The sequence below is a fragment of the Talpa europaea genome (assembly GCF_964194135.1).
Source record: "Talpa europaea genome assembly, chromosome: 1".
Classification (NCBI taxonomy): domain Eukaryota; kingdom Metazoa; phylum Chordata; class Mammalia; order Eulipotyphla; family Talpidae; genus Talpa; species Talpa europaea.
In genome coordinates this window covers 13,110,809-13,136,170 of record NC_140073.1, presented here as the reverse complement: position 1 = coordinate 13,136,170, position 25,362 = coordinate 13,110,809, and the positions used below count along the sequence as shown (strand labels likewise).

General features: G+C 53.3%; 1 protein-coding gene across 3 annotated transcripts in view; it reads left to right on the top strand.

Annotated features, from left to right (window-relative positions):
* CREB3L1 (cAMP responsive element binding protein 3 like 1) overlaps positions 1–16,961 on the top strand; it is a gene marked incomplete at its 3' end in the record, with an annotated part of 30,705 nt that extends 13,744 nt beyond the window's left edge. Inside the window, exons 2-12 of one of the 3 annotated variants that reach the window (XM_084244560.1) lie at positions 3,673–3,901; positions 6,426–6,601; positions 8,077–8,155; positions 9,882–10,039; positions 10,669–10,818; positions 10,944–11,002; positions 11,197–11,265; positions 13,272–13,371; positions 14,282–14,408; positions 16,476–16,743; positions 16,925–16,961. In XM_084244560.1, the coding sequence (XP_084100686.1) occupies positions 3,673–3,901; positions 6,426–6,601; positions 8,077–8,155; positions 9,882–10,039; positions 10,669–10,818; positions 10,944–11,002; positions 11,197–11,265; positions 13,272–13,371; positions 14,282–14,408; positions 16,476–16,743; positions 16,925–16,961 (1,452 nt within the window). Of the gene's footprint in view, positions 1–3,672; positions 3,902–6,419; positions 6,602–8,076; positions 8,156–9,881; positions 10,040–10,668; positions 10,819–10,943; positions 11,003–11,196; positions 11,266–13,271; positions 13,372–14,281; positions 14,409–16,475; positions 16,744–16,924 lie in introns of all 3 variants that reach the window. The other 2 variants (XM_084244559.1, XM_084244561.1) reach the window with 2 other exon arrangements.
* Positions 16,962–25,362: the final 8,401 nt, after the last annotated feature.

The following is a 25,362-nucleotide window of genomic DNA, read 5'->3' as shown; positions in this document are numbered from 1 at the left end:
CCCCGGCGCAGGCGGGACCCCACGCCGGGAGCCGGCCCCGCCGCCCGCCCCGCGCCCGCCCCGCGCCCGCCCCGCGCCCGCCCCGCGCCCGCCCCGCGCCCGCGCCCCAGCCGAGCCCCGAGACCCTCCTCCGCGCCGGGCCGCTCGGCTCCCGCGCTCTCCCCGCCGCCCAGCCGGCTCCTCGCAGCCTCCTCCCATTGGCCAGGAGCGCCACGGTCCCACCAATGAGCGGGCCCCATTTCGGCAAGGGGCGGTCCCAAGGGCCGGCGCTCCCCGCCCCCGGGCCGCGCAGGGCAGGCGGGAGCCCCGCCCTTCTCGAAATTTAAAGGGCCGGCGCTGGAGACCCGGCTCCCCGAGGGGGTGCAGGGGAGGGCAGGGGAGGGGTGCGTGGGGCTGCAGCCTGGAGAGCCCTGGAGCTCTCCTCCCAAAGAGTGGAACCGGCGCCGGCTGCTTGTGGCAGCCGAGAAGGAGCTTATGTTGGCATGACTGTAGGAAAAAGTCTTTAACGAGGAGGGAAACAAATCATAATATTTCCCTCTCTGGCTTCCCACCCCCGTTGCCTGGAAAGGCACCCCCTTGGACAGCTCACCCCCAATAGAGTCCTGTCCCCACAGAACGATGACCCATGACCCCCCCATTGTTTATTACCCGCCCCCCACCACAGTTACTTCTGCTTCTAAATTGATGATAGAAACTTAGGTTTTACAAACTGCCCTTCCACCAGGCCCCAGGTAGAAGGAGGGCTTCGAAGCTCTCTAGCATAGCTTCTTCTGGCGAGCCAGCGGGAGATGGTACTGGGGGTGATGCAATATGCCCATCTTTGCCACCAGGGGTCCGCCCAGCACACTGGGAAGCTCCGAAGGAGGAGCACCAGGTTTTCTGAGTGGCTTCCACTCCCACCCTGCCTGCTTCTTGGCTGCCCTCCGCTTCAACTTGGCTCCCACCCTCTGGAAGCTCCATCCTGCTGAACTAAACTGCAGTTTCCCGCAGGTGGGGTGGGGGCTGCTCACCAAAGGGGGCTCACTGAGCAACTTCAGTAAGTTCCTATGGCCTCCCCCCCACAAATAAGGTCTCTTAGAAGGACCTGGCTCATCTGCATAGAGCCAAGACCTTCAGGGACCCCAGCCCAGCCTGGAGGAAGGGTCTCTCCTCTCCCAGGCCCTGGAAAAGGCCTTGGCAAAGGCTTATCGCCTGAGGAACAGCTGCTAGAGAAAATACCTTAGGGGCTGACTCACTGCCTTCCCTCTCTTCACAACCCCCTCCCACTGGGCCCCACACCAAGCTTGGAAAGACTTTGAGAGAAAGAACAGGGGTTAAGTACCCCCAGCTGGACTGGCCAGGGCTCTCTGGAGGATGTAGCTATCCCAGCCCTAACTGTAACTGGCGGGGGGGGGGGGGGGGGGGTGTTGGAGTTACAGCTTAAACGGCCTTCATCAGCCATCACAGTTATTCTTAAGACTATTCAGCTGAGGTCTCTGATGGACATGTGCATGGCACTGCCCTCTGGAGTACAAACCCTGTCCTTCCATCAGTGGTTATCAAGGACCATTACTGTGATCCAGCACATGAACAAGACACAAAGCCTGCCTCAGGGAGTTTACAGTTGGGCCAACAGGCAGTTCCAGCCCAGGGGAATGTCTGCTGCAGCTGAGGAAGGACTGGGCAGTGAGGGGCTGTGACTTCCCAGCTGGCCTCTGCATTGGGTGTCCCTCTCAAATACAGCTATGCAGCTTCTTTATCTCATTAGGTAATTGTGAGGATTAAATAAAATGATGTCTATGAAAGCACTTCGGAAGGTCAAAACCACAACAAAAAAGTAGGATGGTGATGGTAATTTCTAGCCAACTGGGAAGAGGGGGAAGTACCTAAGTCAGCAGGATTTCTGAGCTCATTTTACTCTGGATTCTCTGATCATGCTTTCTTTGAGGGAAAGGCCAAACCACCTTCCCCCACTGGCTCTGATCTCAGCTCAAATGCAGAGTTAAACTTTCATGAGCTGCAGTTTTCATAATAAAGGCTAATAATTATTGAGCACTCATTACATACTAGGCACTGTTCTAAGTGTTGTATGTGTTTACAGACATATCGTCTGTATACATGTTTTATGTATTAGCTCATTTCATCCTCATGAAAGCACCTAACAAATCACTGATCTTCATGACACTATAAGGTAGGAACTATTATCTCCCCTAAGGAAGGAGGAATCTGAAGCACAGAGAAGCAAAGTAACAAAGCCAGTAGTGGAGGGAAGATTCGAAAGCAAGTTTTCTGACTGCAGACCTTGTGTTTGTCCCCCTGTTTCCTGAGACAGATGCTCGTGGGGCTCTGGTTCTTATTCTCAGGGGACTTTTCTGCTCATCCCTCCTAGACTGGGTCAAGCTCCAAATATTCCAAGCCCGAAAGAGCCAACAACCTAATCCTTAAACCAATCCCTTAGTAACCAGTCCTTACTCACTCACCTGGAACCCCAGAACCTGAAGCAAATCACCCCCCATATCTCCTTCAACACCCCCCGCCCACCCTGCAAATTCATCAAGTCAGTAAACAATGAATGAACAGCGGTAGCATTTCCTTACATGTTTATAATCCTTTGGAGAGATAAAAATAATCGCCAACTGTGTACCAGCCACTGGGTACTTTTTAATAAGAGGTACCGTTCGTTGGGTAATTACTATGTACCCAGGACTGTTACATGTACTGGCTTGCTTAATTCTCACCACAATCCTAGCAAATAGGAATGACTATCATCCCCAATGGTACCAAGGAGGAAATGAAACATACAGAGGTTAATTAGCTTTCTCAAGATCCCAGAGACCATTATTTTTCAGACTTTTTTGTTTCTAAGAATTATATTTTACATCATTACCAAGTACATACATACACATGACTGAGATAAAAATATCATCATATATTTAACTTCACTATGTTCAGTGCACTCTGATATTTTCTACTCTATTTTAGTCTGTTTTATTTTGTCTTAAATTCTGGTCGTGACCTACTAAATTGATTTCACAACCCATTAATGAGTCACCACCCACGGTTTGAACAGCACTGAGTCACAGCTAGGATTGAGGCCAGGATTCGAACCCAAGTAGCCTGGAACCAGAGCCTAATCTCTTGGCGCAAGGAATGGCTTAGCAAAGGGGGATAAGGGAGGCCTGAGGCCAGATGGGGGCCGTGCTATGGAGGGGAATGGAGGCCTTGATAATCCCACCGCCCTGCACCCCAGCAGAAAGAATACAGAAGTTAACTAACAAACGTTACCTCCGGCATGCAAACCCTCCGCATCAACAGTTGCTTTTACTTAGTCTTCCTCTGTAGGCAGTAGGGTAGACGGAGAAGCAGATTCAGGCAATTGAAGTGGTTTGACCAAGGTCACAGAGTCACAACTAGAGTCCAGCGTCCTGCCTTTTAGTCCAGGAGTTCTACACACCAGCCACAGCTCCCTCTTGAGGACAATGACCTTGAGAGTGGAGGTGACAGCAGTGGCAGGAATGATAGTACTGGTGATGTGAGTAGTGGGAGGCTGCTGCTGATGGAGGTGGAAATGAGGGTGGGAAGAGCCTGGGGGTGGGGGTCCTCAGGACAGTGCGGCCCTGCAGGACTGGGGACACTACCACAGCAGTATGTGCAGCCTGCTCCCGGCCAAGCTGACTCCCTGCTCCTCTCCAGCACTTCCCTGAGCACCTGGACCACTTCGCAGAGAACATGGAGGACTTCTCCAACGACCTATTCAGCAGTTTCTTCGATGACCCCGTGCTGGATGAGAAGAGCCCTCTCCTGGACATGGAACTGGACTCCCCCACACCAGGCATCCAGGCGGAGCACAGCTACTCTCTGAGTGGGGACTCGGCGCCTCAGAGCCCCCTGGTGCCCATCAAAATGGAGGAGACCGCTCAAGGTAAGAAAGGGGCAGCCCAGGCCCAGGAGGGGAGGAAGCTTCTGAGGGGCCAGAGGGGTGTCCCGCAGGTCAAGACTCCTCCACAAACACCTGTCAGGGCAAACTACCCCTGCCATTTTGTTCTCCCTCAAATCAAACCCATGTGGGTACTTCTCAAAAGGGATTTTTTGCTGACTTATTTTGCAAAGTCAGCATCACCTGGGGACTTGTTAGAAATACAGATTCTCAGGCCCAGACCTGCTGGGGAGGGCCCAGCCTTCCAGCTGACTCTGATACACTGGTTAGATTGAGAATCACTGACTTAGAGGAAACAGGGGTGGGGGAGGTTAAAATAATAAATGTGGACAAGTCACCAAGACTCTAGAACCTTTCACATGTTCATATTCTATGAGATATTACCTGGGGGAGACTTCTGCACCCCATCCTCCATCTCTTAGATGTGAAGTTTCCTTTGAGCCCTTCCTCAGGTAATCAAGGCTGTGCCCTAATTTCCACAAATATAGGTAGCCCTTGGCTGGGTGATCATGGACACATCTCTTGGTTTTTATAAGCCTCAGTTTCTTCATCTACAAATGGGCATAACAATAATCGTTTCTGCAGCTCTCTCCAGTTTACAAAGTGCCTCCATTTCATTATCTCATTTCTCATGACTCACTGGTGGGGCAAGAACCATTTTGATCCTCGTTTTGACCAATGAGGAAAGTGAGAGTTCAGGAAAGCTGAGGTCACATACACAGTAAAACACAAAGCAGGGACTTGAGAGCAAGCAAGCCCCCTAATTTTAAACTTTACACCATGCCAGCACCACATTTGCCAGCCTTGGGGTGCATCCTGGAGCTTCTACCATCTGCTATGTGACCTTAAGCAAATTACTTAACCTCTCTGGGTTTCTATTTCCTCAATTATAAAGTGAAGATAATATGTACCAGAAAAATCTGGCCGGGATTTTGTGTATATATATCTATTTGTGTGTGTTTGTGTGTGTGTGTGTGTGTATAAAGTCATCAGCACATAATGTATACCAGCACATAATGTGCCATCAGCACATAATGTGCCCAGCATATAATGTATACCAGTAATTCGTGACTATTTTCATTGTGCATATTAAAGTTCTAATAGTTCTGCGGTGGCTAGAACAATGAACAGGGTTCTTATTCCCTTTCCCTTCAGAAGACAATGGTCTTGAGTGAGTCTCTTCAAATTCTCATATATTCATGAGAATAATTAGTGAGGAGGCAGAGAGGGGCACTGCTGTCTGGGGAGTGGTAGCACCTGCCCCATAGGATTGTTGGGAGGGATTAATGAATTCATAGGTTTAGGCTGTTCAAGGCTTCCTCACACCCCCCCCCACACACACACAGGCCTTTGTGCCCCCTCCCTGACCCACCTCTGTGAGGACAGGGACATCTTGTGAGGTTTTAAGTGGCTCCAGGGCTTGTGGCTACTGAGGTCTCTGCCCCAGCCCTGGGAAGGGCAGGGTGTGGGGTGGCCTCCCTACCAAGGCAGGTTCTCCCATCCACCCCCCCCTGGGTCAGCCCAAAAGCTCTTCAGCCACCCCCAGTCTATTTTTAGGGCAATTTGCCTGTGGGCCCTTTGCAGGGGGCAGCTTCCCGGAGGCCCATGGGCTGGCCCTGTAATTTGGGAAGATTGTGGGTGTTCCTAGAACCCTGGGGCGGCCTGTGGCCCAGAGCTAGGGCACACAGACTCCCAGCAGGGTGTGGCCAGCCTCCAAGGTGGAATCAAGCTGCTGCTAATCCCTCACCCCACCCACAGCCCGGGGCCCCCAAAGTCCATAGTCCCCTTGAGCTCCTCCCCTGCAGTGGCTGCCTTGGTTCAGGCCTTGTCTTCTCGCTGGACGATTTCAAAGCCTTCTGAAGGCCACCCTGTCTCCATCTGGCTTGCCACAGAGTGACCTTTTTTAACATTACAGATTTGAGCATGCTTGAAACTCCCCAGCACCTCCCCATTACCCATTACCAAGCCACAGCTAAGCCCAGCTTCCAAGGCCTGGCCATCCTGCGCTGCTGGCCTCTCTGACCCCACCTTCCCCTTCTCTTCTCATTCCAGCTACTCTTGACTACTCGTGACCCTCACTAGATCCCCAGCACCTTGCAGTGCTCTGCAAAGTGACTGAATAACAATCATGTGCAACTATAACTACCATTTGTCAAAGTTATAATTCTTGTCAGACACGTTCACGTTGCAGAAACTAAGGATCAGAGAGGTTAAGCAACTTGCCTAAGGTCACCCAGCCAGTCAGGAGAGGTCCAGGTCTATTATCCAAGTCCACCCTGGAAAGAGCGAAGTGAAGAAGATGCCCCCGCCTCTTCTGGCCCCAGCTTCCTCTGCCCTTCCACCTCATAAGTGCCCCCTCCTGCCCCTGCCCTTTCCTGCCTGCCTCATATACCCTAGCCTCTCTCCTCAGTCCAGTCCAGAGCAGCTCCAAGGGGGGAGGAGAAGGGCTGAGCCCTCTGCTTTGGGAGTCCCCTGAGCCTGGGTCCTGCCCCCCTCCCCCCAGATGTAGAACAAGGAGCATGGGTGCTGGGACACAAACTGTGCTCCGTCATGGTGAAGCAGGAGCAGATCCCGGAGCTGCCCGTGGACCCTCTGGCCGCCTCCTCAGCCATGGCCGCTGCTGCCGCCATGGCCACCCCGCTGCTGGGCCTCAGCCCCCTCTCCAGGCTGCCCATTCCCCACCAGGTGAGCCTGAGGGCTGCTTGTGGGGGCTGAGGGGGGAAGAGGGATGGTGGGTCTCTATGGCAAGCGGTTTCCAAAGCACCCTGGGGTCCTGTGAACAGGCAGCAGCGTGGCCCTCCGTACTGAGGGTCAGGACTCCAGACCAGGCCTCTGCCTCCCCTTGGGCTGCCTGCCCCTTCACCATCCCAGAAGACCCTTGGCGTAAACTGGGGTCCTCACAGTGTGTGGAAGAAAACTTACAGGGTCCCAGACAGGGTTGGGGGTCAGGGGCCCTGCTGTCCAAGGTCTTAGAGATGGGCAGCCCAGGCCGCTTGCTTTTCTTGAAACATCAGGATTTTTAAAAAGGAAGAATGATCGCAATGAAAAGACAAAAACTGTGCTAGAGGTTCACTGTTTACATTCATGAGATTAATATTTTTAGCCCACATTCTCATCCAGCACCCCCTCCCCGTGAATATATAGACAATCACATTTAGCTCCAGGCCAAAAATTGAAGTGGAAAAGCCCTTCTGGAAATGTCAGACCCAGACCTCTGGCCCCCGGAGAGGCCCTGCCTAGGCCCCAGCTCAGCTCTTGCTCATGATCTGAGCACCTCATCTTCCTGAATCTTCCTCCCTCAGTTTCCTTCTCTGCAGAATGCGAGCAGGAACCACCTGCACAAGGGTCTGGCTCTAAGAGTCTCCCATAACAGGATTATCTAAAATCCCCAGAGACAGGCCTCCCTGGTAGCGCACGGGGTTAAGCAATCCGCAGCCTCTGCAGCACGAGTTCAATCCCCAGCCCCAGCCAGGGAGCTACCCACATGGTACACAGACCTCTCCTGCCGCGCCCGATGCTCCCCTCAGCAGTGTATTTTAGTCAGTCTGCCTGTTCTGCTCCCCATTCTGTCTCTGGCGAATTCTCTCACCCACCCCCTCCCCATATCTCTGGCCTGTACCCCAGCTCTGGTATGCATAAGTAAATAAATCTTTGGAAAAAAATAAAATAAAATAATAAAATAAAATCCCCAGAGTCAGGGAGTGGCTGCCCCTGCCCCTGAGGACTACTCAGCTGCCCCTGCCCCTGTGGACTACTCAGCTCAGTTGATCAGAATTACGTGGCCAAAGTCTAGAAGGTCAGCTCCATTCTAGCTCCCCAATGACCTGACGATCAAGGGTGGGTTCCAATGTGGAGGCTCTTTTGTGACCATCTCCAAGACTGGCCCAGCGCCTCCTCAGCACCTTGGAGGCCACAGGAAACCCTCCTTCTCAGAGCTGAAGGCCTAAACTATGCTACTCGACCACCATTCTCTTCTCTCAGGTGTGACTTGGCTTTTCCAAGTTCCAGAACTTGCCTTTGCTCCCTGTGAGCCTTCCCCAGAACCCTAAGCCCAGCCTCCCAATGTGAGGGAGACCACCAACCTCAGGGAGGGAGGTGGGGTGGCTGGCGTGTTGGGGACAGCCCCAGGGGTGGCTCATAGAGCTGGGCCTGTTTTTCAGGCCCCAGGAGAAATGACTCAACTGCCAGTGATCAAAGCAGAGCCCCAGGAGGTGAACCAGTTCCTCAAAGTGACACCAGGTAAGTGTGTCCAGGGAGGGACTCCTCTCCAGCCTTGGTCAAGCCCACCCATCGCCCTCAGTAGCCTCTACCTCTCCCCAGAATGTCCTCTCCCCCCTGCCCTGTCCATCCTCCATCCTTTATCCCCTTCTTACCTAATCTACCACTGACATTGCCATTATCAATTCCTTCCAACCCTCTCTGCTAGTCCCCTACCCATTATTCACTAACTTTAAGCCCACTTTATAACCATTTGTTCATTCTCTTGTCCCATCTATCCATCTGACCGTCTGTCTATCTAGCCAGTCACCCATCTCTATCCATTCATCCATCCAACAACAGAGCCCTGGGCCTCTCCCATCCCAGGAGCTGGGGAAGCAGCAAGAGAGAAGACAGTCCCTGTACCCAAATAGGTCACAGAGTAGTAAGAGGCACCAACAAACCACCAATTACACCGCAGAGACATGGTGGTACATCATGCCAAGGATGCCCAGGGAGCCTTGAGAAGGTATCCCAGACCTGACAGGGGGAAAGGGAACAAAGGAAGCTTCTAGCATTGGCCAGAAATAGAAAGGACCAAGTAGGCCAAAAGGAAAAGGGCGAACTGAATCTTTCCGATTTCAACTCATCAGACACTGATTACGTTATCTACTGTGTATCAGGTCCTGGGCTCAGTGCCACAGGTGTAGAAAGATGAACAAGGCCCAGGTTTTCACTGCCTCGAGAGAAGCCAGATACACAGAGTAGGAAGGGACCAGCCTGAAAGTACTTTATGAGAAGAGTGCCCTTCAGTTTGGAAAGCATTGTCAGGTACATTATGCTCATTGCATCCTTGCAGCTCCAAGCAGGAGGCAGTTCACCCCACTCAGCAGGGAAGTAAGGTTAGGAGAGGTTAAATAAATGTAACCACAGGTCAAATTACTGAGCGGTACAACCTACTGGCTGGACTTGAACTCAGGTCTCTGGCTCCAAGTTCAGGAGTGACTAAGAGTCACCAAAAAAGGGAGAGAGAACCCCTGCAGGAGGCAGCCTGGTGTCCTGCCTGGGGAGGAGGCAATTCCTCCTCCTTCAGCAGTGTTCCAGGTTTCCGCACCTGGAATGATCTGGACATTCTGTGCTGTCCAGGGAGCTCTCCCTGCAGCTAGGATCCTATTCTCTTGCTCTGCCCAGACTCTTCCTGACCTCCTGCAGAGGGCCCATCTTCCAGGTGCTGCGGCCACAGCATGGAGGGGGTGGGTGAGGAGAGCAGTGCTCCTGGCTAAAAGCCGGTGCCTACCTTCTCGCTACCCTGAAGTTGAGGGTGGAAAGCCTAGGGTAGTTATGGTTAAACAGCTTGGGGTGAAAGGAAGGAAGACAGAGGCTGGGGCTTACCCAGCCTGATCCCCTTGCATCTAGCTTAGGGCAGATTCCAGACACCCCCTGGGACTGCCTGGAGGCTTACAGATCTTGGCCCCTGTAAAGTCAGATGGGAGAGGCAATTCTAAGAATCCAGCCTCCTTGACATCCACGCCAAGAAGCCGGACCTCCATGGGGCGTCAGGACTGAGGCAGCACTCAGAAATCAACTGGGATGTCAGCTCACCTTTGCGACACAGCAGAGGGCCTTCTGATATCCCGGCTCCTCCAAGCCTCAGCAGTCTGTCCCCCATGATACCAGGGTTTGGCTTAGGCCCATGGGAGGCCCCACTCTGATGCCCAAGCAGAGCTGGGGTGCAACCCTACTAACCTAGCTCTCCCACTCTCCCCAGAGGACCTGGTGCAGATGCCTCCGACGCCCCCCAGCAGCCACGGCAGCGACAGTGATGGCTCCCAGAGTCCCCGCTCTCTGCCCCCCTCCAGCCCTGTCCGGCCCATGGCCCGCTCCTCCACGGCCATCTCCACTTCCCCCCTCCTCACCGCCCCTCACGTAAGCAGCTGGGGTGGGCTGACCCTGGAGGCCGGGAGTTGAGTCAGTCCACCCCAGCACATGACCAGTGGGGAACATTCTGGGGAGCCCTAAGCCTGATCCTCACCCCCATCAGAATTCAGAGAGGTGCCCCCCTGGCAAATGGGAAGGAAGATCTTTGGATCCTGCCTCTCAGAAAACAGGAAACGGAGGCCAGAGAGGCTGCTGGACCTCCACTGTAGCAGATCCAGGACTTGACACTGCTGACCTCCAGGCGGACGGCCCAGGGGCAGTGTTTGGGGAACAGTGCTCAGGAGGCCCAGGGTCCCCCAGGGAACAAGAAACCCTGGGAGGGCCATGAGGGGTTGCTGTTTAGGGAACCCTGGGCCAGTGAGCTTGGAGGGCTTGGATCCAGGGATAGGATCTAGGGAGCTCCCACCCCAACAGAGTGCTGAGTGCCCAAACTGTGAGGCTCCCAGCAGACCTACGCACAAGATAGAGACTGCCGAATTGAATTCAGATGCACCCCTTTTTCAGATAAGGAAACGGGCTCAGAGACTGCCTTGACCAGGTCAGACTGAGTCCACAGCAGAGCATCAGCGCAAGCCCAGGCTGTCTAGCTCCTCACCACCCTGTCCTCCTTCCCACAGAAATTACAGGGGACGTCAGGGCCACTGCTCCTGACAGAGGAGGAGAAGCGTACCCTGATTGCCGAGGGCTACCCCGTCCCCACAAAACTCCCCCTCACCAAAGCCGAGGAGAAGGCCTTGAAGAGGGTCCGGAGAAAAATCAAGAACAAGGTAAAGCAAGAACCAGATGTGGCTATGCCATGGGGCTTCCTGGAAGGGGGCGGGGGGCTCCTCTGGTGATGTCAGCCCTGAAAGTGTGGCCATGGTAACCCCTGTGTGGGGGCTTCCTCCTCTAGATCTCGGCCCAGGAGAGCCGTCGTAAGAAGAAGGAGTATGTGGAGTGTCTAGAAAAGAAGTAAGGGTCCTGGGGGGGAGGGACCTGGACCCCAGCCCCCATCCTACCCTGCTCTCCCCTCTCTCACAGGGCGCTGGCGGCAGGGGACATGGGATTCAGGGAGTGGACAGGGGCACAGGAGTGAGATGCAGAGCTGAGGGGGCAGCAAGGAATCTGGGGGCAGCCCCTGAGCCAATACCTGATTGACCCCACAGGGTGGAGACATTTACATCAGAGAACAACGAACTGTGGAAGAAGGTGGAGACCCTGGAGACCGCCAACAGGTGGGTGGGATCACCTGCATCTCACCGGGCCCCCTGCCTTCTGCAGTAACCCAGGCCCCCTCCCTGTCTCCAAATGACAGGAAACCCCGAAACCCTGGCTTCCCACCCTTCTTCAGCTGCATATAACTGAGACCCCCATAGTACCAGTGAGACACTAAAAAGAAAAGGTCCAGAGCAGTGGTTTTTCAAAGTGTGGCCCACAGCAGCAGCAGCCATCCTAGGACTTTTTAGATGCTTTTCTTCAGGCCTCAAGCCTGAGTACTAAGCCAGGAGCAAACCATTCTGATAAACCATTAGGTAACCCCAGTGGCCCCTAACTGCAGGCCGCTGGCATAGATCCTGGCTACGCAGAGTGGGTTTCTGGGGCCCGCAGCCTCAGCATCTCCTGGGGGCTTGTTGGAGGTGCAGAATCTCAGGACTGTCCCCAGACTTACAGAACCCAAATCTGTATGTCAACAAGATCCTTGGGTAATTCACATGTATAATTAAGTTGGAGAAACAGCATAGAGCCCGGATAGCACCTGGCAAGAAGTCGCTACACAGAGTCACAGCTCTGGGTTCTTATCAGACTCAGCCATTTTTGTGACTCCAGGAAAACTGCTAAACCTCTCTGGGCCCCAATTTCTTTGTCTGAATAGAGGTGACAGACACGCTATTTCCCGGGACTCATGCATAACGAAACAGTGCCTTGGCGTTTCAGAATGCTCAATTCCTGTTAGCTTTGCTTCTTTTTTACTGTCAATATTCCAAATCCTTGATAATGCCCAGCCATGAACCCACAGTACATTTTTAATAATTATTTTCTGGGATTAATTTCAAAAACATGTTAAAATAACAACAGTCTAGTATGTAGCAGGTGCTCAACAGAAGGCTTTTTCCCTCTTTCCTTCCTTCTCCCTCAGCTTCTCCAGTGGGATGCAGCCACTTCCCTGACTGACCTGCAGAAAGCCCCCCACACAGGGAGGGGAGCAGGATCCCTCACCCCTGACCCTTGTACCTCTCCCCCAGATTCCTCTCTGGTCCAAAACAGGGCCTGGCCCTTGGAGCTATCTCGCCACCTGCTGTACATTCTGGGAACTGCAGCTGGGTGGAGAAAAGATGATTAAAGATTTGTTCACCAAGCCAGGGCTGTGCACCTCCTGGTAGTGGGACGATTCCACACTGGGTGGGACTGGGTCCTCAGCCCCAGAGGGTCCACGTTAGCAATGATGACTGACATGGAAATCCGTAAATTAACGTAGTGTCGGGTACTGTGATAAATGCAAAACCAGCAATGAAATAAGCAAAAATGATAGCTACCATTTACCGGCTACTCGGTACGTACTTGACAACTACTGGACATGTCCATCTTAGCCCAGGGTGTGGTGGGGAAGGCCAGTTTAGCTGCAGTTGGTGTGGGATAAGAAAAAGCAGGTGGGGGCCTCCCTGGTGACGCAAGGGGCTAAGTCTCGGCACTATGAAGCTATCCACAGCCACTACAGCACAAATTCGATCTCTGGCCAAGGAGCTGGCCCACATGGCACAGCAGACCTCTCCTGTCTTGCCCACTGTTCCCCTCAGCATTGTATTTCAGTAGATTTGCCTGTTCTGCTCCCCACTCTGTCTTTGGTGAATCCTCTCACCCCTCCGGATCTCTGGCCCCAGTTCTTCTATGTAAAAATAAATAAAACCTTTTTTAAAAAAGGAAAGAAAAAGCAGGTGGGAATTTCTCAGACCAGGTGGGGCAGGGCCCTCCTCCAATCCCCACTTTGGCCAGTAGTGTGACAGGACACCCCTAAGCTCCCATAGGGTGGAAGCTCCCAGAAATTCACCACCAGGCAGGTTCTAAGTGCCCAAGCTGCACCACAGAGGAGACAAGCAGGAGGTGACCTTTTCTGTCCTGACTGATATGAGCACCTGGTGTGGATATCAAGTGCAGAGCCAGCCCTGGTCCTCCCTGGAGAGCTCCAGGAGGCAGTGATGCCTGCTGGGCCAGAGCCTGCTGGTGACTGCTGTGCTCTCCTCAGGACCCTTCTCCAGCAGCTGCAAAAACTACAGACTCTGGTCACCAACAAGATCTCCAGACCTTACAAGATGGCTGCCACCCAGACTGGGACCTGCCTCATGGTAGGTGCTGTTTCCTCACCATAGGGTTACAGAAGGATAAGTCTTCCCCAGGCCAGTTCTGAGCTATGAGGAAAAAGCAATGTTGTGGGCAATGTCTGTAGGGTAAACTATCCCAGTGCCTGGTCACAGACAAGCTCCAGTGGAGCCTAGTCTCCTTCACTAAGCCCATGGAAGCTTCTAGAAAATGATGTTCCCTGACCAGGTCTAACATTGTGTGGATGCGTTATGACTCACGTGAATCCAGCTAGGGGATGGCAGGGCAAGTCCTGTGAGGAGGTGGCTTCCAGAGGCCCAGCAGAGTGAAGGATGGGGAATCTCAGGGGAGTGTGGTTCTTTCTGGAAGGAATGGTGGGGAAAGACTGAGCAAATCATTAGAAATCATTCCAGAGTCCCTAAGGTGGTGCACAGGCCTCTGCCAGACGTTCTTCTACCCTCTCCCGGAAAGGAACAGCCTGCTGCCTCCTGGCTGACCGTTTCCCAGGCCTCTGCAGTCTCCGCCAGGCAGCAGAGCTGTGGTATGGGTGGGGCTGGTTTGGGCTGTGTACCCCTTAGCGCCCACTGAGAATCTGCTGATAATATGCCCCCCTCCCTGGCCCCAGACCACCTCCCCCTCCTTCCTTTCCTGACTCCTGCACCCCATAGGTGACCACCACACTGGCCACGTCTCTTTTTGCTGGCGCTGCCTAGGATGCCCCCTGCCATGCATGGGAATGGCCTGAGCAGCCTCCTCCACCTTCTCAGAGAGGGTGGGAGAGTCCTGTCTACAGGTGGCTGACTCTGGGAGGAGTTTTCTTGAAAAATTACTGAGCTCTCTGCTACCCCTCCTTGGTTTTAGGAGGAAAATTTGAGGGTGGCCAGGGTTGCAGCCCTTCCCCGCCCGGATCTGACCACCGTTCTCTCTACATGACAGGTGGCAGCCTTGTGCTTCGTGCTGGTGCTGGGCTCCCTTGTGCCCTGCCTCCCTGAGTTCTCCTCCAGCTCCCAGACTGTGAAGGAAGACCCCACAGCCACTGACAGCGTCTACACGGCCAGTCAGAGTGAGTGCCCTAGCTGGGCTGCCCTCCCCCAGCCCCAGCTTCTAGGTGGAAGCCAGTCATGAGAGAGGAGCCACGTTTGTTTTGCAGATGGAAAAACTGATGGCCCAAATAGGGCCTATACCTGCTTGCTGTTCGTTGTAGAATGCAGAACTCCACAATGCAGAACTCCTGATTCTCAGGCCACCCAGGAGTGGTGTGGGTAGGAAGGTTTAAGGGATAACAGGAATGCTCTGATCCTAGCCCTCATGTGTCATGGTGCCCATAGTTATGGGCATCTGCAAACCAGCATCAGTATTTTGTGAGTGAATAACAAGTGAGGTGTAGCTCAAGGGCCACTTCTAATAAGATGGCGGCAGCTGCCTGAAGCTGTGTTAAGAATTCGGAGGCACCGAGCAGGATCCACAGGCGTGTCACAGTCACTGCTGAGTCTCCTGTGGATGGAGGAGGGCTAGTGGTGGGCTCGGGGGATTTCCCATCCCACAGGGGGTGGTGAGTGCAGTGGTGAGGAGGGTGGAGTTCAGTCAGTCATAGCTGCAGTGTGACCTTGGGCCTGTGTCTTAAGCTCCCTGTGCTTTGTTTCTTCATCTGAAACGTGGGCGTTCAATGCCACATTTATTTACTGAGCATGGTGGCTGTGAAGACTGAGTGAAAAGGTGCAGGTGCGCTCTTGGCATGGTGACTGCTGCAGAGCTGGCACTTCCTAAACGAGCCCAATTACTCCCTCCTGGAAGAGCCCCCTCCCCCCCCCCCCCCCCAGGAGAGGCAAGATGCCCAGGGGTGGCCAGGGGGAGAACCGGTGGAGGGCACAGCCAAGACCAGCATGGTTTCCAGGGGCAGGATACCCGGCGGCCCCAGGGGGGGGCTTCCTGCTTGTCCTTCCCCATTTGAGAGGCGAGTTTTCAGGCTGGGCGGGCAGGAGGAGGAAGAGGAAATAGAGTGGAGGAGGGAGAGAGAAGGGAGGCCTGAGCTGCAGAAGGAGGGATGCTGCTGGAGGACCAGAGACCTTCAGGGCCTGGGGGGAGGAAGCCGCGGGGCGGGGGCGGGGAAGAGGAAGCGGAGGCGGAGTGCGAACCCCTCCCTGCACCGGGGGCGGGCTAGGGAGGGAGGGAACGGGGCAGCGGCTTCGGGAGGTGGGCGGCAGGGACAGGAAGGTCTTGAGAACCTCGCGTCCGTTTTCCCAAGACCAAGTGACCTGTTTGGATGTAGAGGAGCCTGCAGAGAGGAAGGACTAGAAGCTGGGAGCAGGGGCGGGGATGGACAAAGCCAGAGCCCAAGGCTTTGACCCTGACCCCTCTGAGTGCAGGCGGTGGGGGTCAGACCCTGTGTCTGGGCGGGCGGGAGACGCAGCTGTGGTAGGAAGTGGCTGGAAGCAGCCTGGCTTCCAGAGCTGGTGCATCAGGCCATCCCAGGGAGGGCCGGCCCAGGCCTGGAGCAGGCCACCTGGGTTTGCATCCCTGCTTCAGGGCAACAGGTGTGGGACAATGTCCCTGATAACCCGCAGCCACAGTTGCCTGCCCTGTGAAATGGGGCTAAAAATAGCTTCCTCCCAAGAGTTTTTCTGTGAGATGTTGGTGGCTTGCTGTGGGTGAAAGACCTTCGTACAGTGTCTGGCACGTCGTGGATAGCCCAAAGTGTGTCTTCCTTCCCTTCATTACCCCAAAGGGCAAACTAAGGCCTAGAATGGGAAAGAGGTTTATTCAAGGCCTCACAGAGAGTGAGGGGCACAGGTCTAATGCCCCACCAGCTCCTCTCCGCCTAGCAAGAGCTAACATTCTCAGAAGGCTCACTGACCAGGGCTCCAGGCACCTGCCCGGGATCACCTCCCTTAAACCTCACATCTATATGTGGTTGGTGCCAGTATCCCTATTTTACAGATCAGCCAACTGAGGCCCAGAAAAGTAAAAGAAGGGCAAGACCTACCTGAGGTCACACAGCTGGGGAGGTTAGAGCTGGGGCTCCAGCCCCACCTTCCAGCCTGGAAGATTCCAGGGCAGTGAATGTGCCAAGATGGCAGGGATGCAGAAGGGGGCCTCTTGGCAGTGTGGCTCATCCCAGGCCCCTCTCCAGTGCCCTCCCGCAGTCTCCTGTTCTATGATGAGGGGGCAGGCTCCTGGGAGGATGGCCGCAGCGCCCTGCTGCCTGTGGAGCCTCCGGAGGCCTGGGAAATCAAGCCCGGAGGGCCAGCGGAGCAGCAGCCACAGGACCACCTGCAGCACGACCACCTGGACAGCACCCATGAGACCACCAAGTACCTGAGCGAGGCCTGGCCAAAAGACATCGGGGAAAACGGCACCGGCCCCGACTTCTCCCATCTCAAGGAGTGGTTCCATGAAAGGTGGGTGGCCCCTCCCCTTCCAGGGGTCCCAAGCTCCACCTGCCCCCTGCCCACCCCTGGTTCCATGTCAGCCACGCCTCCCAGGGCTCCACCCACCAGGGGCCAGATGCAGTTTGCAGAGGGGGCAGAGGATCCTCTGCTCAGTGGACAGAATCACTTCTGATTTCTCTTCTCTCTCCAGGGATCTGGGCCCCAACACCACCATCAAACTCTCCTAGGCCGTTGCCAAGACCCAGGACACAGGATGAACCCTCGGCACCAAGAAGAGGAGTCGTCTTGCTCACTAACCCGGATCCGGCTTGTACCCCTGCTCCCTGAGGTCCCATCTCAGGAGAAAGGGTTCCACTTCTCCCCAGCCCTTCTTTACCCCAGATCTTGGCTCCATTCCTCCAACTCCACTCCCTCCCCCTAACATTTGGGCTGACCACTCCGTCTCACCCCTCCCTCCACAACCATCAACCTTCTCAAACAAACCACTCACTGGGCTACCCCATCCTTTCTCACAACAACCAACATGACCACTGCCTCCCTGGCCCCCCCATACACACACAAACAGACACCTCAACATGCACGCACACACACACCACATGCGCGCACACACACACACACACACCACCCCACCCCCCACTGTACAGAGACCAAGAACAGAAATTGTTTGTAAATAATGAACCTTATTTTTTATTATTGCCAGTCCCCTAAGATATTGTATTTTACAAGTCTCCCTCCTACCTTCACCACTCCCTTGTTTTGTATTTTATGAAGTTAGTGCGGGCTTCGCTGCTCCCTGGCCCAGGGGAGAGGGCTCTCCTCTTGCCCGGCCGCCCCCTGCTGCCGCCCAGCCGCTGGGCCTTTTTAATTGCCAAACCGCTTTGTCCATCAGCTCAGCACATGCTTTGAGAAGGCAAAAGTAAAAAAAAAAAAAAAGATGCAGCATCAAATCCTGACTCTGTGCCTTTCTTCCTGGGGGGAGAGGAGTGTGAGAAGGGTGAGTTTCTCTTCTGGTAAGGGCTAGGGTTTAGGGTGCGGGGGTGTCAGAAGTCGTTTCTATTGGGTTTCCTCTTTCAGTCAGGTACAGAATTTGAACTAAACAAAGAATTCTGCCATTTCCCTCCCCAGCACTACCCCCGCCCAAGTGCCTCCCATTGCTGAGTCCAGAAGCAGGGAAGCACAAAAGCACCCTGTTGGACTTCAGGGGTGGAGACTGCAAGTATCAGGCCCCCACCATGGGCCGGGTGCTGTGTTAGGCACTTCAAGCGCAGAGCCGAGTGTTCCCCAGAGACCTGCCAGTGTCTGTGTCCCTTTGCCTCAGCTAGACTAAAGGCGCTGACTTCAGCGCAGGAAGAACTATCTGCTACTGGAGCAGCCACCAGCTGCACGTGGAAGATGGAATTCTAATATAACTGCCCGGGTTCCTCCTGCCCCTTGGCCTACATGCCCTGTTTAACTCTCCCCTCAATTAGGAGGGGCCTGTGAATGGGAGGGCATGTCACACCCAGAACCGGATGACCTTTCCTGGGCCACGTAGAGATTAGGGACCCAAATAAGTTGGTTTTGACTTAATAAAGGGAGGTCATCCTGGTGGGTAGGTCTGGATTAATCAGGTGAAAGCCATGCAAAAGGGGCCTGGGACTTCCTGAAGCCAAAGAGCGTCCCCTGCTGGCCTGGAAGAAGCAAACAGGGTCTCACCGGTGGCGCAGCGGTTGGGCGCTGGCCTGGGAAGCTGTCCGCAGCTTCTGCAGCATCGGTTGTTTCCATCCCTGGCCACTGGGGAGGGTCCCACATGGCACGCACACCTCTCCTGCCGCACCCGCTGCTCCCCTCAGCAGTGTATTTCATCAGTCTGTCTGTTCTGCTCCCTGCTCTGGCTCTGGTGGATTCTCTCAACCTCCCGCGCTTCTGAATGTACCCAGTGCTTATATAAAACAAATAAATCTTTTTTTTAAAAAAAAAAGAATCAAACAGCCGTGTTGCTAATAGTTTGGAAAGGAGACCCCTCCACACACACCTCCCCAGGAGCTTAGGGTCTTGGTACTAGAGGAACAGAGCTCTGAATTTTGTCAGCAACCTGAGCAAGCTTGGAAGACTCCTACTCTGGAGGAACTCAGCCCAGCCAATACCTGGGCTGCAGCCTAATGAGAAGCTAAAATAGACCCAGCTAAGCCGGGCCCACGCTCTGCACTTCCGCGGAAGATAAGACCTCCACGTGCCGTGAGTTTGTGGTCAGCTGCCCTGCAACATAGGAAACTAAACTGCTCTCACCTGAATTCTCTGAGCCACCCTTTCTTAAGTTGTAAAATGAGGAAATAACATGAGGTTGTGGTGGGGAGTTGAGGAGGTAATAGAAGTGATCAGAATAGAGCCCAGCACCTCATGAGCTCTGAGAGAGATAAGCTGTGCATCTATGTCATACCGTGTGCTACAGCCCAGGCAAGAGAAGCTATCATAGCAGCAGAGAGGGTGCCTTTCTCAGGCATGAGCAGTGAGGGCTTCCTGGAGGAAGTGATGTGAAGGATGGTTAGAAATAGGCAAGAGAGAGGAAAGAGGCATTCCAGAAAGAGGGAACTGCCTAGGCAGAGGCCTCCATGGGAGAAGAGCAAGAAAATATCAAGAAAAGCGAAGTCATTCGAAATTTGGAAGGTAGAAGGCAAGGCTGGAGGATGACGGAAGCCATATCTAGAGAGGACTCGAATGCCTGTGCAGTCATTTGTACTTTATTCTGCAGGCACTGTGCTTTCATACTTAGAAGCAGGGCACAGTGGAAGATAGTGCCTGTGTCTGCTGCCCACCAGAGGAAAACTGGACAAGCCAGACAGCATTATGGAACCTCGAAACTGGCCATTAGGACCCAACCTCTAAAGCCTCTTCCTCGCTCAGTCAGCTTGAGCACTTGATGGGGACCTGGTTGAAAGTGGCGGGGCACCAGTCTTAATTGCTATTGAAAGTGCAGACCTTTGCAGCAAGACATTCAAGACTGAGTTCTGGAGCCCAAACTCTTTTTATTATTAACAATAACTTTTAGCACACCTCTTTTCCTGATTGATTCATTTGTTACCTCTATTAGTCATTCAACAAACTGGCATGCTGGTAGTGACTCCCAGCCTAGTGGGCAGTAAACCAGCTATGGGCCATGTTGGTGGAGGGTAGACATGTTCTTAAGGGGACACAAAAGAGTTGTGCAATTCAGATTTGGTGGGTCCAGGAAGATAATTCAGAGAAGGCAGCCCTTGAACCAATACCATTCCTTGCTAGCTAGGAGTGGTAAGTTAGAGAAGAAATAAAATTGTTTGGGGTGGACAGGATGGCAGTTGCAAAGGCACGGAGCCATGAAATCAGGACCAGCATTGCGGTGATGAGGTCGCTCCTGGGGTACCAATTTCAAAGAGGCATTGGTACACCCCAAGAATGAAAACTTCCTTCAATCCTGCGCCTTAGATTCCCAGCTTGCTTCACTCTTGTCCCAGCCCTGGTTAAAGCAGAGCCCTCTCGGGGATCAAAAGAAAACACTTTACCCTGAAGGTGATGAGGAGTCACGGAATATTTTAAATCAGTGAGTGAGATAATCAGATTTGCCTGTTCTGGGGCTCTGCATGGGGTATGTCAAGGATGAGACAGATGCAGGAGATAATTAGAAGGAATTATCAACAGGATTTGCCATCAGATTGGCTGTGGGGTGCAAGAGCAAGAGTGGAGCAGGATGACATTTCAGTGTCTGGCTTGGAGGCCTGGGTGGATGATGAGCCAGTTCACTGGGACAGGGAGTATGGCAAGAAAAGCTGGTTTGATGAAAAAGAAAATTCTTTTGAGCACATCTTGCAATTGAGTTGCCTGTAGATTGTTTGCATTAAGATCTAAGTCTAGGGGCCTCCCTGGTGGCACAAGGGGTTAAGTCTCAGCACTATGAAGCTATCTGCAGCCACTGCAACATGAATTCCATCCCTGGCCAGGGAGCTGACCCACATGGCACAGCAGACCTCTCCTGTCTCACCCGCTGCTCCCCTCAGCAGTGTATTTCTAGATCTGCCCGTTCTGCTCCCCACTCTCTCTGGTGAATCCTCTCACCCCCTGTACCTCTGGCCTTTACCCCAGTTCTTGTATGGATAAATAAATAAATCTTTTATAAAAAAAAAAAAAAGATTTAAGTCCAGGGCTTGGGAGACAAGGATCCCCAATGGAGGTTAGGAAATTGTCATCCAGCTGGTGCTTTAAAGTCTTGAGTCTGGGCCTCCCCGGCGGTGCAGCAGTTGAACATTGTGTTGCGAAGCTGCCAGCAGCCTCTGTAGCACCAGTTCAATCCCCGGCTGCCCGGAGAGGGTCCCACATGGCGTGCAGACCTCTCCTGCCGCCTGCTGCTCCCCTCAGCAGTGTACTTCGGTCCTTCTGCCTGCTCTGCTCCCCGCTCTGGCTCTGGTGAATTCTCTCACCCTCCCGCGCTTCTGACTGTGCCCAGTGCTTGTATAAATAAATAAATATTTCTTAAAAAATTAAAAAAATAAAGTCTTGAGTCTGCATAAAAAGAAGACAAATGAGGGCAGAACTCCAGATGGACATTAAGAGTCAGAGGAGGGAGAGAGGTGGAGACAGCTGAGAAGGAATGGCAGGAGAGGGGAGAAAAACCAGGAGAGGTGAATGTCCTAGAAACTGATGAGGAGAGTTTCCAGGTGACAGGTGCCATCGAGGAGGTCAGGAAAGACAAGAAGACCAAGTGTCCATTGTCCTTGCCAGTGAGGAGGTCGCCAGTGGAAGCAGCTGGGGCAGAGCTGAAGCAGAAGAGACATGATGGGGGTGGGGTGGGGGTGAGAACAGGAGGGATGGACAGAAAGCGGAAACCAGGATGAGGGAAGATGGTGCCTGAGGGTGTAGGGAAGGAACCCAGGCAGTGGGCAGAGAGGTCCCATCTTGGACCAGAGGAGCCTAAACAGAAAGGGGAGGCAGTCTGGGCGTGGCATGTATGGAGACTGAAAAGTGAAGGAACCTTCCTTAGAGCCATGAAATCTCAGGACCAGCATTGTGGTGATGAGGTCGCTCCTGGGGTACCCTGCAGAGATCTGCACTTTCTAGTCATTGAAACAGCAGCTAGCAAGAGATCCCCATCAAGTAGGGAGAGTTGGCATGGGAGTTGAAGTGAGGAGCCAGAGGGAAGTTTAAAATAACTGTTGTAGAGCAACCCCGATACAAAACGGGGTGCCTGACTGTGGGTCCTCACCCGCGCGCTTAAAAGGACTTATCAATGCTCTACTGCAGGCACACGTGAAAGGTTAATAAAAGGTTTATTTACAAAGGGAAGGGGAAATGAGGAAATGTACAGCTCAGGGAGAAAAGTGGGAGACAAAGTTTTAAATGAGTCCTACCGGATCCGCCGATTAGGAATCCCAAAATGGCGCTCTCAGAGTTGGCCGCCAGCCAGGAGCGGTGAAGCCAGGAGGCGAGCGATCGCGAGCCAGAGAGCCAGCAAGGCCCACGTGTTTGGTTTTTATATCCAACCTGGCTGCCCAACTCCACCCTCAGGTCCCAGCCACCCTCCCTTGGTGGTGATGGGATTTGTCTTTCCCAGAGTCTTGATGGCTTTAGTCTGGAGTGGGGGTGGAGTCCACAAAGCCTGTATGAGATTATCTCAGGACATCCTTTCCCCCTAACATAACGACTCAGAGAGACAAAGCTGACTGTTGCAATGACCACTCACTATTCACTCATTCATTTAACATAGCAGACACTATTGAGCTATTGAGCACAAGTCCAGTTCCTGACATCAAAGTGCTTGAAATCTAGCTTTCTCCCATTATTCAGTAGTTACCATGTGCCAGGCAATCAATGGACTGAGAACTTCACGTATCCCAACTAGGAATCAAAATAATCCTCAGGGATGGTTATTGTTTCAGAAGAAGGAAGCCGGATCCTAAGAGGTGAAATGACTTGACCAAGGTCATGCACCTAAAACAAAGTGGCCAAGTTGGTATATGCACAGGGTCTGTTTGATTTCAGAGCTCACAATACCCCTCCAGCTCCCTGTCTCTCATGCCGGCACCCTTTCTTCTCACCTCTAGATGTGTTACCCCAGCCCGGTTTTGTGTTTATCACCCAGATCCAAGAACAATCGGGCTTCCTCGAGCAGCTAGCCGAGAGAAGAGCCCAGAACTTGGTGAGCTGCTTGCTCATCTGTGATCACCACCCTCTGCCTGTCCATCCAAGGAAGTCTTCCCTCCTGCAGCCTGCACATGCTATTATCAGCCCTGGCAGCTGCCTTTGCTGCACACGCATGTGATGGCTTCCGCGGTGCCAGCATCCTGCTCAGATTGCCACAACAAACCCTTTGCGACACCTGGAAATGCAGCCCTGGGAGCAGGGAGAGCAGCTGCGTATGATGGGATGGGCTGGGCAAGGATCCAATTCCAGAGGATTGGATGATGCCAGGAGCCATCTGGCCAAACTGGGCACCTATCAGAGCTAACAGGTGCCCCTTGGGTGACTTCAGAGGTGGGGGGAAGGGACAGGATGGGGACTCACATCCAAAGGCGCCTGAGTCGCTTTGTCATGGGCACCACAGTCAAGAGCATGGATGATGATGATGTTCCTACTGCACTGGAGTGTGTGGCCTGGGCACTACTTAAGTTCGCTCAGAGCCTCGGTGTCCCCATATGTAAAATAGCATCCATCTCTCCTAAAGTTGCTGTGAGCTTTAAGTATACAAGTCCGTGGGTGAAGCTCTTAGCAGGAGATCAGTGGTACGGTCAGCACTCCAAAGGCATTTAAGTTATTATTTTCTGAGCACAGACACTGATAGACTGGAGATGCTCAGAGGGGCAAGCCGGAACTGGGAGAGGCTGCAGAAGGCGGTGGAGCCTCCTTTCTCCCCTAGGATTACTGGGAAGAAGGTGGAGTCACAGCTAAAAGTTAAGGCAGCCAGCAGCTGGTCCTAAGTGGGGGAGGTGTGAGGACAGAGAGGAGAAGCTTTACTTTAAAAAGGATTGAGTGGGGAGAGCTCGGCAGGAAAGAATTGAACAAAAAACCAACCTGGAAACCCAACAGCTAGGCAGCTGGCAAGGGAATGTCAAGCCCTGCCAGAACTACCATAATTCATGGTGTAGGAGGCTACCCTGGGCCAGGCTGCTTGGAAATAGGAGCCAAGAATCCTGGAAGCCAATCCCAAGGGCATCTGGGGGTGGGGGGCTCCCAAGTGCTCTGCCGCTCCCTCTAGGGCAGCTGGGCTTCTTTAGAACTTGACCATAGGGAGGAAATTCCCAGTGGCCAGCAAGTTGAATGCAATTCCATTCATCCAAAGTGGAACTGAGGGGCTGGAGAGGTGGGGGGCAGAGCTGATGCAGATCTGTTCCTGAGCTCTGCAGCAGACAGACGTGAGGGAACCTTAGGCTGCCCCTGCAGAACCGACAGTCTGGAACAGTGGAAAGGGCATGGGCTCAGGATCAGAAGACCTGACTGAAATCCTTGCTCCCCCAGTCACTGCCTGTGCCATCTTGAGCAAATAAATCACTTGAATGACACCTCAGTGTCCTCATCTGTAACATGGAGGAAGTGATAATATCTACCACCCAGGGTTGCGGTGAGAATCAAATGAGATGTTAATTATTGTTAGAGTGTCAAGAGGAGGCCCAGGAAATGGTTTATGGGGCTGAAGGAGACTTTCAGGGAGGGCTTTGTGGGAAATGTGGCACTTGAGAATGACCTTGGCCAAGGGACAGGATTTCCAGAGAAGGGGGTGGGTGCTCCAGGCAAAGGGAACACCTGAGCAGAGGTAGGGAGCAGGACAGCCAGAGGTAGGGCTGGCTGTCCCCTTCTTAGCCCTTCTGACCCTCTGCGGGTTTGGTCCCGCCCACCTTATCCGGCTCACAATCAGAGGGGTAAGATAACAATGACTAGACTAGATTTCTGGTGCCCAGGGCTATGGGGCTGGGAAGAAGGAGCGTGCTTTTCAGCTACCTCCACCCAAGGAGATTTCCTGGAAGAGAAGGAGGCATTTGAAAGATGCCTCAGGATTTGAAGTATGTCAACAAGATTTCAGATGGAGAGGATAGTCTGAATAATGCTGCTCAGGCCGGATGCCAGTTTCCAGAATAAGGTGCAGATAAGTAGCAGGAAATGAATGGAACCAGAGAATGGGATGTGGGAAGATCCAGGCAGAGGTGAATGCTGGGCTAAAGGGCAAGCTAGGGGGAGCCATTACATACTGCAGTGGGGAGAGTAGATGCTGTGGTCAAAGTGTTATAGGACAGGGAGAGGGGCAGCCCAAACCCCCGCAAACCTGCCTATTCTAAATGGGTTCTGCCATCCGCCGCATCAACACAAAACATAGGAGACTTTAATGGGAAGGAACTTTAATAAAACTAGGAAACAATACAGGTAAGGCAAAGAGTCTAGTTTCTAAATGAAGCATCCAGAGTTACCCGTCCCCTCGTGGGTAAAAGTCCATCCAAATGGGAATGGCCCAGAGCAAGTCCCCAAAACCTGCCACAAGTCTAAAGCATCTTCCAGTGGGAACCCACAGAAAAGGGTCAGAAACAACCAGACAAGCCCAGAAGGAAAAGAGCAAAATCAACATCAAGATAAAAGCTGCCATGGTCACCTCCCCACGGGTCTCAGCCACATCTGTGTCACCCCGTCCACGAC